Source organism: Pterocles gutturalis, unplaced genomic scaffold (genome assembly GCF_000699245.1).
Source record: "Pterocles gutturalis isolate BGI_N339 unplaced genomic scaffold, ASM69924v1 scaffold8641, whole genome shotgun sequence".
NCBI classification, from domain to species: domain Eukaryota; kingdom Metazoa; phylum Chordata; class Aves; order Pterocliformes; family Pteroclidae; genus Pterocles; species Pterocles gutturalis.
In genome coordinates, this window is record NW_010097765.1 from 1 (window position 1) to 15,417 (window position 15,417).

At 39.0% G+C, this 15,417-nt stretch overlaps 1 protein-coding gene across 1 annotated transcript; it reads left to right on the forward strand.

Moving 5' to 3' along the window:
• The first annotated feature begins 671 nt into the window (after nucleotides 1-671).
• Nucleotides 672-6,076, forward strand: FSBP (fibrinogen silencer binding protein). The gene is given in 3 exon segments (XM_010086359.1): nucleotides 672-1,112; nucleotides 5,354-5,440; nucleotides 5,442-6,076. Coding segments are annotated over 3 exon segments (882 nt in total). The 5' UTR covers nucleotides 672-741; the 3' UTR covers nucleotides 5,866-6,076.
• Nucleotides 6,077-15,417: the final 9,341 nt, after the last annotated feature.

Here is a 15,417-nt window from a genome sequence, read left to right on the forward strand (position 1 = left end):
GGCCGCCCAGAGCAGCGGCCTCTTTAAGAAGCCCCCGTGTAGGTAGCCGGAGCGGGCTGCCAAGTGCAGGAGAAGCTCAGCTTTACTGCGAAGCCCGCGCCCGAGTGTAACCTAACCGGCTGGAGGCTCTGCCGCCCCTGATTGACAGCAGGACCAGCATTATGCAAATGGCGCCGGGCAGCGCGGCGGCGGCCGGGGGCTCTGTCAGGGAGCTCTCTACACACGCCGCCGTTGCCGTTCGGCTCCCCGCTCCCTGTAACGCTCAGTGCGTTTCACAAAGCAATTGTTGCTTTTTTTTTTGGGACGTCGTTACATGTAAAAATCATCTCGAGTGCGTTTTCAGTTTGAGATGCGTGTGAGAGAGAGCTAGGGAGATGTGTCAGAGCTTGTTACTCAAGCTAAATTAGGTAATTTTTAGCTGGGTAATGTGCTAATCGTTAAACCTTTATGTTTTTAAATCCTGCGTATGTCTGGTCTCTTCATACAAAAGTGTATTTTTCTTGTTTCTTCTCGTCTTCTTCAGACTGAAGCCTTATGTAGGTCAGGCTTGGCTTAAGCAGATTTCCTGAACCTGCGTCAGCTTAAGCTGAAGGAATTTTAATAAACCCTCCCTTGTAGGCGTGGGCCTAAATGAGACTAGCCTAGTTAAGCCTGATCTTTTTCTGTTTGTGAAAAAGAGCTGAGCAGAGCTAGGGACTGCATGGTGGCTTCAGAAACGGCTTCCTTAATTCAAAGATAACAATGGTTGGGAAGGCCAGATCTTCTAATTTTACCTTATCTGAAAAGCTCGATTTGCTAAAACTCGTGAAGCCGTACGTTAAAATTCTCGAGGAACATACCAATAAGCATTCTGTAATAGTGGAAAAAAACAAATGCTGGGATATCATAGCTGATAACTACAATGCCATCGGAGTAGATCGCCCTCCTCGCACTGCACAGGGCCTGCGCACGCTGTACAAGAGGCTCAAAGAATATGCCAAACAGGAGCTATTGCAGCAAAAGGAGACTCACTCAGATTGTAAAAGCAGCATTTCCGAACCAACCAAGAAAGTTGTGGAGATGATTCCACAGATTTCCAATGTGTGTTTAAGAGACAGGAGCGGTGTTCAAAGGTGAGATGATTCTTTTTATTTTGTTACTGAATGAAAATTATGGCGCCTCCTATCTACTGTGTAACGCTTTGCTTGTGTTCAGGCTCCTAAGGGATATGTTTAGCAGAGGGAATCCCCAAATGGGGAAAAATGACAAAATAATATTGCTTTTGTTTTATGGGAAGCTTTATGGTGACTTAGCCCTGCATTCATTTTTTTCAGCCTCTCTTTCAAAGCCTGTTTCAGAGTCTTTGTCATACTCTGGAAAGTGAGGGTTAAGAGAGAATCAAAGAGAAATAGTAGCTCCAACCTCTACCCCTCCCCTACCTTGTAATAGGCAGATTATTCAAACACTGGCAAAGTGATGGCTATTCTCCTCCATTTAAGGTAATACTGCAGTCATTTTGCAACATATGGAACTATTACCAGTTTATGCAGGATTTTAATAAAGTTAGTTCACAGAGCTAAGGAACCTTACTCATACACCTTTTTTCTCTCATTTACTCTGATGTTTGCATGTTTTGTTTTAACTGATCCCAACCCTTTAAAAAAAATGTGACTCCCCACACCACAGTGCCTTTGTGAGTGCAAATGTTTTTTTAAATTATTCTTTTCTTGCATTGAGGGTGGTTCTCTGAAACTAGAGCAAAGCTAATTGCAGTCTGAACTCCAAGCAGTTCTGTATCCTCTGTTAGGTAGTTTAAATACAGAGGGAAGCTGAGAGGTACGGCACTAGAAGTTTTCTTTTTTTTTGTAGGTTTTTTTTTTTTTTTGTACTGCTCAGTAAACTGAGACACACTGTCTAGATTTGAGCCAGACATAATACAGGCAGGCAGCATGCAGGCTTTCTCCCACAGCTGGGTAATGCCCCTCGTATCTGACTTGCAACACTCTGCTGGTTCTGTATTGGTCCTTGAGGGATCAAAAAATGCCTGGGTCAGGTTTTGGTTCCTCCAGATACAAAAACTAAGCTAGGGAGGAGGGAACACAAAGTCAGATAACTCCCCAACAACCTTGAGAAAGCTCTGATTTTTCTTATTTTCCCAAGCAGATTAATGGGAAGTGAACTTTACGTATTTTAATCAGATATACTGATAATCGGTGCAGCAGTGAAACACTCTAAGAAAAGCTGGCATGCGCACACACGCGGAATTGGATTCATGGTGCCACTGGTTGAACTGAATGGTAACAATTGTCTAAATCCCAACATGCCAGATGCTCTAAAAATATGCTGTTGTGGGTCCTTTGCGTAAAGAAGTCTGAAGCAACTGGGCTGCACTGCTGCTCCTGGTGAATGCCCCTGGAGGAACCGTTCCAAAGAATTCTTTGGAACAAAACAAGGCTTTTAATTGCGCTAATAAAGATTGCAGTGTCTTGACTACCAACTTTTGTAAGGAGGAAAAAAAAATAGTGTGAGAACTTTGGTTTGTAGATCGGCTTATAAGAAGCACTGGTGCTTTTTGTGAATGATTAAGAGCTAATGATCTCCATAGTTTGTCTCCTATAGTTTAAATATTTTTTTGCAGTCCCTTATGGGTCTGAGAACATTGACTTGATTACTGCTTACCGAAAATGGTTGTTCCTAGGAACAGCCAATACACTGTGCACTGAAGGAAAATAATATAATTTAAAAGATCATTTTTTCCCTGCCCAAATAAATCATCATTTGATAGTTCTGATTTTAACTCTGAGTTGCGTTTTACCCTAATTTTCAACACCCTGTATTGGGTTTTGACTCACCAGGATATGGCTTAGGTTTTGTAGGAGGGAAGTACAACTTACAATGAATCCAAATTCTTAATTGCACCTTTAAGCAATTTCCAGCTCACTGTGATTAAACAAAACCTGGTGAATCATGGGTGCCTGCAGGGTTATAAACACCATCCCCCAATTGTGGTAACTGTTGTCTGTCTTTCAGTCAAGTTGTCAGAAGCAACATTAGTAACCACTATAAGGCGGCTCTTTTGTTTCTCAGTTCCTAATTTCTCTCTATGCTAATTGTTTTCCTCTTAGGATACTAAGGAAAAAAAAAGCCTCATCAGAGTTACCTGAAGATTTGGTAATTCTCTAGTTCTGTATGGACTGCGCTTTAAGAAATTGATTTTTCAGTGTTTGGAGGCCCTAGTCTATGTTATACTAAATCTTACCTATCTTTCTTCTCTTTAACCTCTCTCACTTTCTCTTTCTGCTCTCTCTCTCTTTCCTTTTGTCAGAATGACCTGCTTCTCCTGCTGGTTGTTTCCATTTTTCTCAGGCTAGAAGCTGGCCAGCAGCCAGCAACTAAGACGGAGAGAAGCTGTATTAGGAACTGCGGTTGTGAAGAGGGGGAAACCCAGAATTATAGTCAGGGCTGGAGAAAACAAGTGAAAATTTGTGTGCAGGATAATACTTCCAATGCTCAATGAGAGGCGTACAAGGAATGTGAGAAAGAGTTGTATAGGAAAAGGTGAAGCTTTGTGGCATGAGGAGGAGGGAGTAAGGTGATATAATTGATGCTCTATAGGCAGCTCAGGTAACAGTCAATAGAATTAAGATTACCCTGGCATTTTCTTCAGGGAATAAATGAAAGGTCTGTTTTCAATAGCTGCTTCAGATGGACCCCCTTTTTTTTTTTTTTCTTTTTTTCTTAAATTTGTAGTTAAAATAGCCTGGGTGGTTGATAGGATTAGTTTTTGGAAAATACATTGCTCTGACCCTGATGAACATTTTAACAATTGACTACTGAGAAGCTTTGATGCTTTTATTCTAGAAATTGCACTGTCATGCTAATGAATGGCACACTAGATCAGAGTCCTTTGGAAACTGCAAACATGATTGCTTATTTCTTTTAAACCAAGAGTTTTGATGACCATAGGAGATGCAGAAGAGATGATCATGCCACTTTTTGATTAAAGGAGTTAGTGCATTTACATGAGAAGCAGGATGTACAAATTAAATTTCTCCTTTACTTCTGGGAATTTGAACCCACATCTACTGCTAACCAGGACAGTGTGTTAATAATCAGGTAGTATTTCTCAATTTGTGGATTGTAGGGCTCACAAGGAGTTTAAAAAGTGTAAACAAACACTTCCCACCCCCCAGTTAAATAGACAGCAACTCAGATCCTCCAGGGTTTGGGAGCATGCGTGAATGTTATATTAATCATGGATCCACTCGCTGCCTTTAGCTGCTAGCAGCAGCTCAGTTCTTCTGACTTACAGGCTCTGTTTAGATAGTCGTGGCCATGATGATGCACTGTCTTTGGTATTGGTACCAGGCTAATGTATTCCTGTTTCCATGTTACACTATATTGCCTTCCCAGTCATGCTGAAAGTATTCTTTGTAGCTCTGGACTGTAAAATAGATCAAGAAGCTGACCTGACTTAAAAAAGCATTACCTGAATAAAGGAGTGGTGTGCAGAAGCATGGGGTTCCAAACACAACTGATGGTAGAGAAGTAGGCAGGAACAGCTTGAGCCATTATTATCATCAAAGCCAATGTAATGTCAAATCATGATTTGAGGTGCTGCTGACTCAGGGGTTTACACAAAGACAGTGAGTCAAGTGGGCATTGTACTTTTCAAAAGAAATGCACAGAACTACAGGCTGTTCTTAATGGAGACATTTCTGTGTCTTCTCTTGAATCTTCAGAAAAATATTGAGATCACCGATTCAAAGAGAAGAAGGACCGATTAGCTTGATTCTGTATCTACTGGCAGGGTCATCACTAGGGCTCTGGTTTCTTCTCCCAGGGCTCGTTGTGTAATTTTATTCCATGATTGTTTTACATTAAAAAAACCCCAAATACTTGGGTGCATGAATCAGAAACAGGCAACACAGTAGAATAGGAAGAGATTAATAAGTTTGGGAGATGGAAGTGTTTCTGCCACAGTCCACTCAATTTAAATGTATGCCCTTTAAAAATCATATTGTATATTATATAAACTCTTTACTCTGTCACTTGCATCACTTGCTGCTGCTGCTTTGTTTTTATTCTCATTTGTCACTAACAGCCCTTCTTGCTTCTCTAGTGTCAGGATAAGAGCCTTCCAGGCTAGATCTCCGTTAGCTCTACTACCTTCATAGCAATAGAATCTGAGTAAGACAGGGATGTATCTGGGTGGTGGAAAGAAGGAGGGGTACAGGTGGTGCTCGCAAAATGAAGTAGAGTCCCAGGCACAGATAGCAGAGTAGTATTTCACATGAAGCTTTGGTTAATTACAGCTACACCTTTTAAAAATAGTTTTTAATGGATTATTTAAATATGATTTTGTGTGTTCTAGTGCTAGTATCGATAAAGAAACAATTGCTGGCACCAGTTCACCACAGGCAATGTTGGATCACCATCCTGCGACAGTCACGATGGAGTTGCATCAAACCTCCTCCTTCTTTGATTATAGACTCACAGCAAAGTGAGACCTTAGAAGAAGAGGAAGAACACCAGCTGGTGCATATTATGGAAAGGTCTCCTTCAACATCAGTATCTTCAGTTGATATGAGAGTGATGATGTCTCCCTCTCCTGTACCAAGAAGAGATGAGTTTTTTAGGCTTGAAGTTGGAGAACGCTTTAGACCAATGTGTGGTTATGACCCACAAATGTTACAAATGCTGAAAGAAGAGCATCAAATAATATTAGAAAATCAAAGAAAAATTGGTCTTTATGTCCAAGAAAAAAGGGATGGTTTGAAAAGAAAGCAGCAATTGGAAGAAGAACTGTTGCGAACAAAAATTAAAGTAGAGAAGCTGAAGGCAATACGACTACGCCGTGATCTGCCGGAATACAGCAATATCTAAATATTTTATTACTTCTGTCATATTATTTGAAATACTGAATAATAAATGCTTTTGCCCTAGCAAAATTGTTGCTTAGGTTAATATGGATGGATCAAAATCTGGGCTTCAGAGATGAAAGCATATTTTCTGTGTTGTTGTTTGTGTACCTTGGAAAAATACCTTGTATGGGTTTGAATGCACCAACCCTCTGGTCTGAACTATAATCAAATCCTGTATATTTAAGTGTTTAGGTTGATAAAAATACAAGCTTTTAAAGTATTTCCAGCTATCTCTATTAGAGAGATAGATGATCTCTTTTTAAAGTTGTTGATCATATGCATTATTTTTTCAAATAATTACCTATCCTTTAATATCTTAATGAAGGATGATCTCTTTTTAAAGATGTTGATCATATGCATTATTTTTTCAAGTAATTACCTATCCTTTAATATCTTAATGAAGTTACAGGTTAATAAATACATATAAAAAGGAGGAATAAGAGGTGATGTTTAAATGTCCTATTCAAGTTGGTAAATCTTTTGACAGTGGTGAGATTTTGCTGATATATCAGCTTGGGAAACAAAATTACTGGATTGTTATATTTTTTTAATGTTCAGTAGGAAGTTGAATAAATGTACAAATTTTTAAAAGTTAATACTTTTTATTGTTTCCAGTGGAGGAGTGTTTCCATACAACGTTATCGAAACAGAGACAATGAATGCAACGCTTGGTTTTTAAAATTGCATGCATGTGTAATTTGTGTGTACAGTTACCATGATCGTATATTCAGTTATAGTAATTATACTGGTGATCAACCACAAAAATGTCTCATTTCCTTATTTGCATGCATAATTACTACAGTGCATGTGCAACCAAGACAGTTGCAGGTGCCTTTGATCAGGATCACTATGACTGTAAGCTACCGAAATGAAAGTTTCTGTATGTAAGTAAATGTGACTTGAAATCAGCAGAAGATTCTTTGTTATTCTGGGTACCTTTTATAAATGCTGTTGTTCTGGTCTTTTGATTAGTTTCAAATAAAAAGCCCAAAATGGAAAATAAATTGATTCTTCTGTCTGTCCTACTAGCAGCCATTTCTTCTGCAGTTATGATCAACGTTCATAACTGGAAGAAAAATACCTGGAAAGCATAAGTCCCAGATGATTCATTGCTTCATAATTCTTGGTCTCCTGCCTGTTATGAATGGATCCACAACTGCCTTGGACCTTTGGCTCCTTATTCCCTGTAACAATACTTTCTCCTTCCTCTAACCTTTATCACACGAAAAGGAAATGAAGCACAACATCAAGGAAAAAGAGAGAACAAAGGAGATGTAATTCCTCCTGTGCCACCCATCTCAGAGGGCCCCAACAACAGAAAGAACAAAAGCAACAGGAAGGAAAATATTTCTTCCTGTGGCTGCTTGTATCTGTTGCTCTTGTCACCACTGTTTTCCCAAATTTGCTTCTTTCTCCATTTCCGAAGAACCTCAGCATGCAAGCATTGGGCGCTGGTCTGCATCAGCAGACTCCTGATGAGGTAAGCCTCGCACCGCCTTGTCGGTCTTCTGAGTGATCAGGTTACCTCTATGGCCACAGGGATAAATGCTTATTAAAAACTGAAGGCTGAAAGCATGAAAGTGTAATTGAGGGGCTAGTGCAGCTTGAAGAGCTGTAGTTAAAATTTTATGATAGTGATAAGAGAGAAATAATCTTGACTGTTGGTGCCCAGGATAACTCCAACAGGTTACAGGTGGGAATAGTAGAGGAAGCAAGTCTTTTGTTTACAAACTGAGGAAAAATACAGACCGAGAAAACAGATGTCATCAACATGGAGTTCCCCAATACTTTTCCAGTTGTTTTCTAGAGAAGAGAGCACTGTAAGTGTTTGCTTTGTTGGGAAATTTGCGTGCACTGAAATTGATGATGCCTGAATATGTGACCTTTGTTTCTGTACAATCCTTGGCTTTCTGCTGTATTTTTCAGTTCAAGGACATCAATGTGGTTTGGTGTAGCTGGAAACACTTCAGTGAGATACTTACTTCCTTGAGTTTGCAAGTGTCAAAATACAGGCTTTAATAAATAAATAAAGATTTTATTTGTTCTACTTCTCAGAAATGGGAAACAGCACTAAGTTCTCTGCACTTGTCTTATAATTTGGAAATGCCTGCTCTTATCTTTTCAGTTGAATATCAGAATTCTGGTTTCCAGTGGTAAGGAATTAATTTCTGTTTGTTGTTTCTGTCGTTACATATTATGCAAATGAACAAGCTTTTAATAGTTCAGAAAATAATTCCCATATGGCTCATCGTCTTGCAGTGGTTTTGAATTAGAGCTACTCTTATGTTGGCCACCAAAATGCTCTAGAGACTTTAGAATATTTTCTGTTGAATTCTTCATTCTCCTTGAGCTAGATGAAGAGGTGACCCCCAGGGTTTCTATGGGCATGATATTTTTGTTTTGAGGACTAGAACCATTTCTTGACTTTGAAAGCTTGCAGCCCCTTCTGAACCAACAGGCAAAATAGATTACAAAATAGGACTCTGGGTAGAGCAAAATCTGCCTTGTATTCTTGATATTGGAAGGGGAAGGATACAGATGAGTAAAGAAATAAAATACACTGGCCTGGTGAGAACTGTCTCCCTGTAATCAGTGTTCTTCCAGGTTTGGTTGTTCTGGCTTTGTCTCATTTCTTAGTGGAAGGCCTTTCGTTCATATCTGTGGGCAGCACCTCTAGTTCAGAGATCTCTCATGCTTCTTGTTTCCTTTGTTCTCAGTTGTGTTTCTTTTGGTTTCTGGGGAGCTTGGGGTGGGGGGAAACATCTCTTGAGTCCCTGTGGGGCTTGCTTTCTTTACCAGTGACATGACATTTATTTCCTTTCACGACAGAAATATTTCCTCCTTCAGTGACGTTATATTGCTCTGTCAGCGCAGTATGGTGCTGACTATATATTATACCTCTCCATGCTGGTGGATCTGCATTTCTTTCTCACTCCACATCTGCTTTACAGTATCAGGTTATCTGTCTGAGTCAGACTTCTCACTTCTCAGTGCCTGTTCCTGGTTTTTTTTTCCATGTATTCCTAATGTGGTTACATGCACCACAGCTGTGGCTAGTCCTTCTGGACTTTGAAGTGCTACAAATTTTTACCGTTCCAGCAAATGATATTTCGTTAGCATGTGTGAAAGGGGTGGTAGGAAGCCCTTCCCTCCTTCACCCTTTTTTCTTATCCTCTTATTCTCTTTACTACATCTGGCAGTGCCATTCCCTGTCCGCACGTTTATAATGTATGTAGTACAGGCAGAGTAATTTTAGGCAAGGACAAACTTCTGCCATATGTTCATGTCCTTCTACCAAGATAACTGAAATAAACAGGCTCCAGGAGTAATTTAATTCCCAACATCTCATGGACTTATGTTTAGGATTAGAGTAAAAATCTGCAACTGTGATAACTTTGTGATAATTGTGATAGCATCTTGTGTAACTTCATCTCTCTGAGTAATTGTCTAATGATTAGTCTATAATTTTATCCGCTGCTCCCCAAGTATCTTGTTTTCTTTGTCCCTCCCCGCTTCCCCCCATAAGCTTTTTACTCCTATGGAATCATCTCAGTTGATGTGCTTGCCTTAGATCACAATACTTGTCAGATAAAAAGGGTAGGAGAGAAAAGTACTCCAAGACCAGGAGAGTTTACGTATAACTAATCTTGCTTGTTATACTCCTGTATATCTTCCACCTCACTAGCTTCAATTCCTTTCATTTATATTCCTACGTATTTCCTGGTTGGGGTTTTTTTCCCCATACAGTGAAAATGCATAGACTAGTGCTTGCATCATGTCTGCTTTGGGCAGACTTTGGGTGCACTGGGTTTCCAATAGGCAAAACCATTAAGTTGCTTATAATGAAAACAGAGTTGTTTCTAAGTGGGGGGAACAAATGAGGAATTGTGATACCCAGGCTGGCTGGCTAAACTGTCTTTTAAAATTTATTGTATCTTATTTTAAAGTGCTTTAGGACAGTTCCATATGAATTTTAACTTTGGTAGAGTCATAAAAAGGTTACTCATGAAGATGATAAACTGTTGTTTTCTTAGGAAGTTGATTGCTTCTCTATTTTACACATGAAAATAAAGGGAAGCCTCTATAAAAATAATGTCTGTTAGCATTTTCAAGGTTTTTAAATACATGAAATGTAGCTTCTCGGTGTGTATTCCTAACAAGTCATGCTTTTATTCTGTTTTTAAATATCCAGGTTTTAAATAATTTGAAAAATCTCATTGTCCAAGGTTAAAAAGAAAAAAAAAAGTGTGCTGTTACAGTAGTTAAAATAATAGTATGTTAGCTGGGTGTGTAACCCACGACTACATTTCAGTCATTCTGTGACCTATGTTTCTGTGTTTTATCTTTGCTAAAAATGAAAGCGTTCACCTTGATGTCAGCCAAGTTGTCTGTGTAGTGATGGTTCTTCTTAAATGGCATCCCATTAGCCTGGGCAAAGTTCCTTCAATAATAAAGATACAATTTCATGAAGTTTTACGGAAGACTAGCTAACAAAATTAGTCTCTGAATTCTTTCTGGCAAACCGTACAGCTGTTCAGTGCTAAAGTGGTTGAAAAGCTCGCCTGTGATTTGTGTGTAAAGAGAGGAGGTGGGTGAAGGTCAGAGAATCCAAGGAAAGCTCAGCTGTCTGCATGCACTGGCATTCCCCACTGTCCCTGCCTCTCTTCCATGCTATGGGATTGTCACACTGCTTTATCCTAGTGATTACACAGAATGATTTGTTGATGCATCCAAACATCTCTGAGTGAACGTAACACCTTGTTTGAGTCTGTCTTATTCACACAAGAAGAATAGAATATAATTTCCATTGAATACTTAATCAGCAGTTACTCTGCATGATTTATGATTTCTATTTGCTGTTTAGCAAAACTGCAGACTTGAAAAATCCTACTTAATTTTTTGTATTTTATGTATGCAAATAGAATTTTTTTGAAAAAGAAGTCATTATTTCCTGGCTATTTCCTGTTGGCTCTCGATTTTCATCTGTAGTTAGCCTAATCACAATAATTAGCATAATTTAACATAAATGTCAGCTAAAAATAATTCCACTGGATTATGGTGCCCCTCTGTACTCAGCTGATGTCAAGGCTCTGTCATTTTGTTTACAGTATTCTGTGTGTCACCATTTGCTTACTTTGTATGTCTTTGTATGGTCCTCGTCTGTATTGCTACAGCTTTCTCAAAATACGGCAGTTTTCAAAGTTCAGAACTTTTTGCGTGCTTGAAATAAGTAAATCAGTTTATAAATTATAAATTACTGATTTTTATATTTTTTTAGCTTTATTTTAACAGTGAAACAATGGGACCAAATGTTTATCTAGTTTGGGGATGGGGAGGAAGACTGCCTGTTGTTAGTTGCTACAACACTTTATTTTTTCTGTTGTATCAGATAAAAACTGTTGCAGTAGTCTCCAGTGGTATCTATTATTAGTCACGGAAGATGTCATGTGAAAGAAAGTAATTTATCATAACTCAGCGGCAGTTTGCAGGTTAATATTATTTAGTCCGCTTGTCGATACTATTAAATACAATTTTGGGAGTTGAAACATTTATGTGTGGCATGTACCAGAAATACAAAATTAAAATTGGGTATGTGTAATATTACTATTACTGTTGGTACATGCTCTATTGTAATATGGCATTCACGTAGGGGTGCACTGAAAGCCAAAAAAAAAAAGGATTTTTGACTTGTGAACTCTGCAAGTTTCACCCAGGTGATGTTTGCAGTGTTTTGCATTGTAAGGAAGCTTTGGCAGTAGGTTGTACATCGTGATGGACTTCCAGGCGACATTAGTGGCATCAACTACCAGTTTGGCCAAACTGCTTTATGCTGGGTTGTATCCCCTCGGGCTGTATCTGTGTTCTGTATATGCATTTGTGTTTATTTATGTCTCAGCTGCTTTCTGTGAAACGGATTGTGGAGAGAACAGTCTGGTTTGGATATACTGAATTTTGCTTAGTCCTTTGTAGTGTTTAGTAGCGTAGACACTACTAGAACACACTTTGTAGTGTCTAGTTTCACGTGCTTTTGAAAAAATACTTGAAATTTGGCATCAAGCTGGTCTTTGGCCATTCCTATAAAACCTCACTCAAATTTGTCTGATTCATAAGTCATTGTCAAACACAGAATTTGGTTATTTTCAGTACGAGTTTGTTACCCTTTGGATGTAGTCCCTAATAACTGACTTCTCAGGAGAGCCTGTCCAACCTGGGCACGTTGCACTGTTAGGAGGTGAACAGGGCTTTCTTAGCTGTGAGCACCTTGAATGAAAGCAAGAAAATGTGTCCCTAGTTTTGCCACTAACAGGCCAGGCAGCTTCAGTGAGGAAGGCACTTTGGATCCAGAGAGGGTGACAGATGACAGCGAGGATCTTGGGCACAACTGCCCTTCTTTTGGGGCTGTAAGGATTTACAACCTGTTGGACTATACAGCTGGATTGGTAATGGCTCGGCTCTTCTGCAGAAAGACCAGCAGTAGCCTGGAAAATATGCTTTGCGGCTCTGTGATTTGGAGTGGTGAATAGTGTGTGTGCAGAAAAGGACTGAACTAAACTTCCTTAGGGAATTTAGACATCATTGTTTGTTGTAATTATTTCTGCTAGATAAAATCTGTTCCTTTCAGAAGAGTTTTTGTTATATAACTGTATGTGCTAATTTGCTGTAGTTGAGTTTTGAAAACACACAATTCCTAAGTGAACTTCCAAGATGGTACTAAAGATGTTTTTCAGCAGTCCAGAAGTTAAATATATTTTGAGAGTTTCAGATACTTTAGCTCTGAAGATAGAGTGGGCATGGGTAAAGATTGTTTTCAGGTCAAATACAGTAGAGATAAATTTGATCTTTTTAAAAATTTCATCCTTCTCTGAGGAGTATGCACATGTACATACATACGTACATACACACACACACGTGCATACCTGGTGAGATATACTACAGGAAGCTGATAAGAAGAGCTGCGCATGCTGCAGGGGCTTTCAAGCAACATCAAGGGTCAAAGCAGTCCCCTGGGAACAGCAAGTGGACCCAGTCTGCTGCTAGAAAGCCGCCACATCTCCGTGTCTTCTGGTGTTTCCTCCTGTAAGTGGTCTGCTCAGGACCATAAATAGGCAGGGTTGACACAAAGTAGGCTCTGTTACAGGCATCTTGAATCTACAGCTCCCTGCTTAGAATCATCTGATTAGTTTGCATCGGAGTCCCTGTGCAATTCAAGTTGTGTTCAGGTTTTTTTTTACATCCAGAGCCAGCACAGTAAGCACTCCTTACCTCCACAAGGATGAATTTCTCCTCTTCCCTCCTCCCTCTCTGTTCCAGTTTTGCTTTCCTAGTAGGAATTACAACTAGAGCTCTAGGTTTTTATGCTTGGGCCATAAATATTACTTTTCTGCTTGGACTACTGAATGGATTACATTTATGTAAATCAAAGTTATGTAACTTGATTTGGAAAGATTATTCTTTCCCTTTCCAAATATTTCGTCAGCCAGTCTGCAAGTAATCACTGCTGCATAGCACATGAAAATTCTCAAAAATATGACTCATCCTTTGTGTGCCTCTTTCCAGGGTAATGTCATAAATTTTAAACAGTGCTGTTTAAATAATTTAGGTTAGGAATATATTGTGTTTCATGCTTGTGACAATGGGAATAAGTTTTATTGATTATTTTTATTTTAAGGACACTTTATTATAATCCAGGGAAATCAAAGATGGCCATTAGCAAACACAAACGGTACATTAAAAATGTTTTACCTTCCAATATGTGCTAAAACATGTTAATATGAAGGATATGTAATCTTAATAAATCCCTTTCTGCCTGCTTGCTTTTTTGTTACAGACCTAAAAGTCTTTGCATTTTAGGAACAGAGATTTTTGTACAGCACAGAAATAGTTTTATTTTTAATAAAAAACTGTAGAAGTAATAGCAGATGCATAAGAGAATGCCAAGGTATGTCTTTTCAAAGTACCACATATGGATTTAGCTGTGTACCTTCCATTAACGTTGAAGCACAAAAGGATGCATACTTAAACCTCTGCAAGCTGCTTCGAAAATTGACTGCTTTTTGAGATGGCTACAATTAGCCTGTAATTGTGTAATAGTCTAATGACTATTTCTTGGTAATTTGGATGTTTTGGTAATGTAAATATTTGGAATTTTCCCACTTATATCCCATTTAGTCTATCAGGTGTTGCAGTAACATTCAGTTTTTACAGAACCCAAGTGTAAATGGCGCTTTCTGACATCACTTTTGCATTTATTTTTTGAAGTAAAAGAGCCTTGACAAATTAATCAAACAACTTTCGGTGTGGATGGCAACATTAAGAAGTGTAGTAAACAGTCAACTTGGATGACATTTGACTGGTTCCAATGTTTTACTGAGCTGCTCTGGCTCACTGCACCGAATGATGCCTGCAGCCTTTCAGAATTCTCAATGATGCCGCTTTTTCCTTTGATAATAGGACTCGCACATCTATTTCTGTGGACTTGACAGAAGCTTTCAGCTTAGTTCATTAAATTTTTACAGCCCAAGCTGAAGTGAGTTGGATTTTTAGGCAGTTGAGAGGTTTAGGAAGAATAGTTTTCCACCATGGAGCTGTAATTTTGAAAGTATATGCTCTCAGTCCTCCCTTCTCCGCAGTCAATACCCTTCGGAGGTAAATGTTTCATTAAACAGTGGTGAGAGCATTGTTCCTACTTGGAAAAGTTAAGTACATCTACCATCTCTATTTTTGTATATAGAAGGTTCCTATTGGAAAAGAACATTAATGTTGCAAACTCAGGTACCCAAAAACTTGCAGATACACACAACCTGAATCCAGCCTTCTTGTGCTGTTGGGTGTAGTCATTAATTACATGATTGTGGATTATATTTCTGGAGGCTTCCTTACCAGTTTCTGTTCACAGAATGGACTCTATCCACTTAGTGAGACACTATTCAGTATTTTCTTTCAACTTCTTTGTTCAGTTATAGACTTATGCCTTGTTTTCAGCACACTGTTCAAACTATTTTGAATTAATTAGCTGATTTTTTTTCTTCACTGGTGCCCATTGTGATAGTATCTGAGTGCTTCACAGATGTAGTTTCTGTTTCACAACATCTTGGTGAGATAAGAGGTTGGTATAATCTCCACTTTCTAGGAGATAAAGTGGGAGTTGAGGCACAGGAAGAATAAAACCAAAAAGCCTGGTTATTACTGAAGGTGCAGACTGAATCAGCTAGGACTGTGTTGTCTCGGTGCTTTAGTATACCGTACAGTTAATCCTTCCAAACCCCAGCCTCCAGTTTCCCCCATGAGTGTTCACTATTACTACAAACGAAACTGAATTACAAGCCAGGCACTCAGACAAATGTTTACTGCTGAACAGCAATAAAGGTTAAATGACTTTCCATACACACACACACACAGAGGAACTCTAGAAGACATGCAAGTAAAATCCAGTTCTCTAAGTCACTATTCAGCTTATCTAACCACAAGAGTGGACTTTCTGTTCTTGCAGTCTTGGCCTCCTTCATCACACACC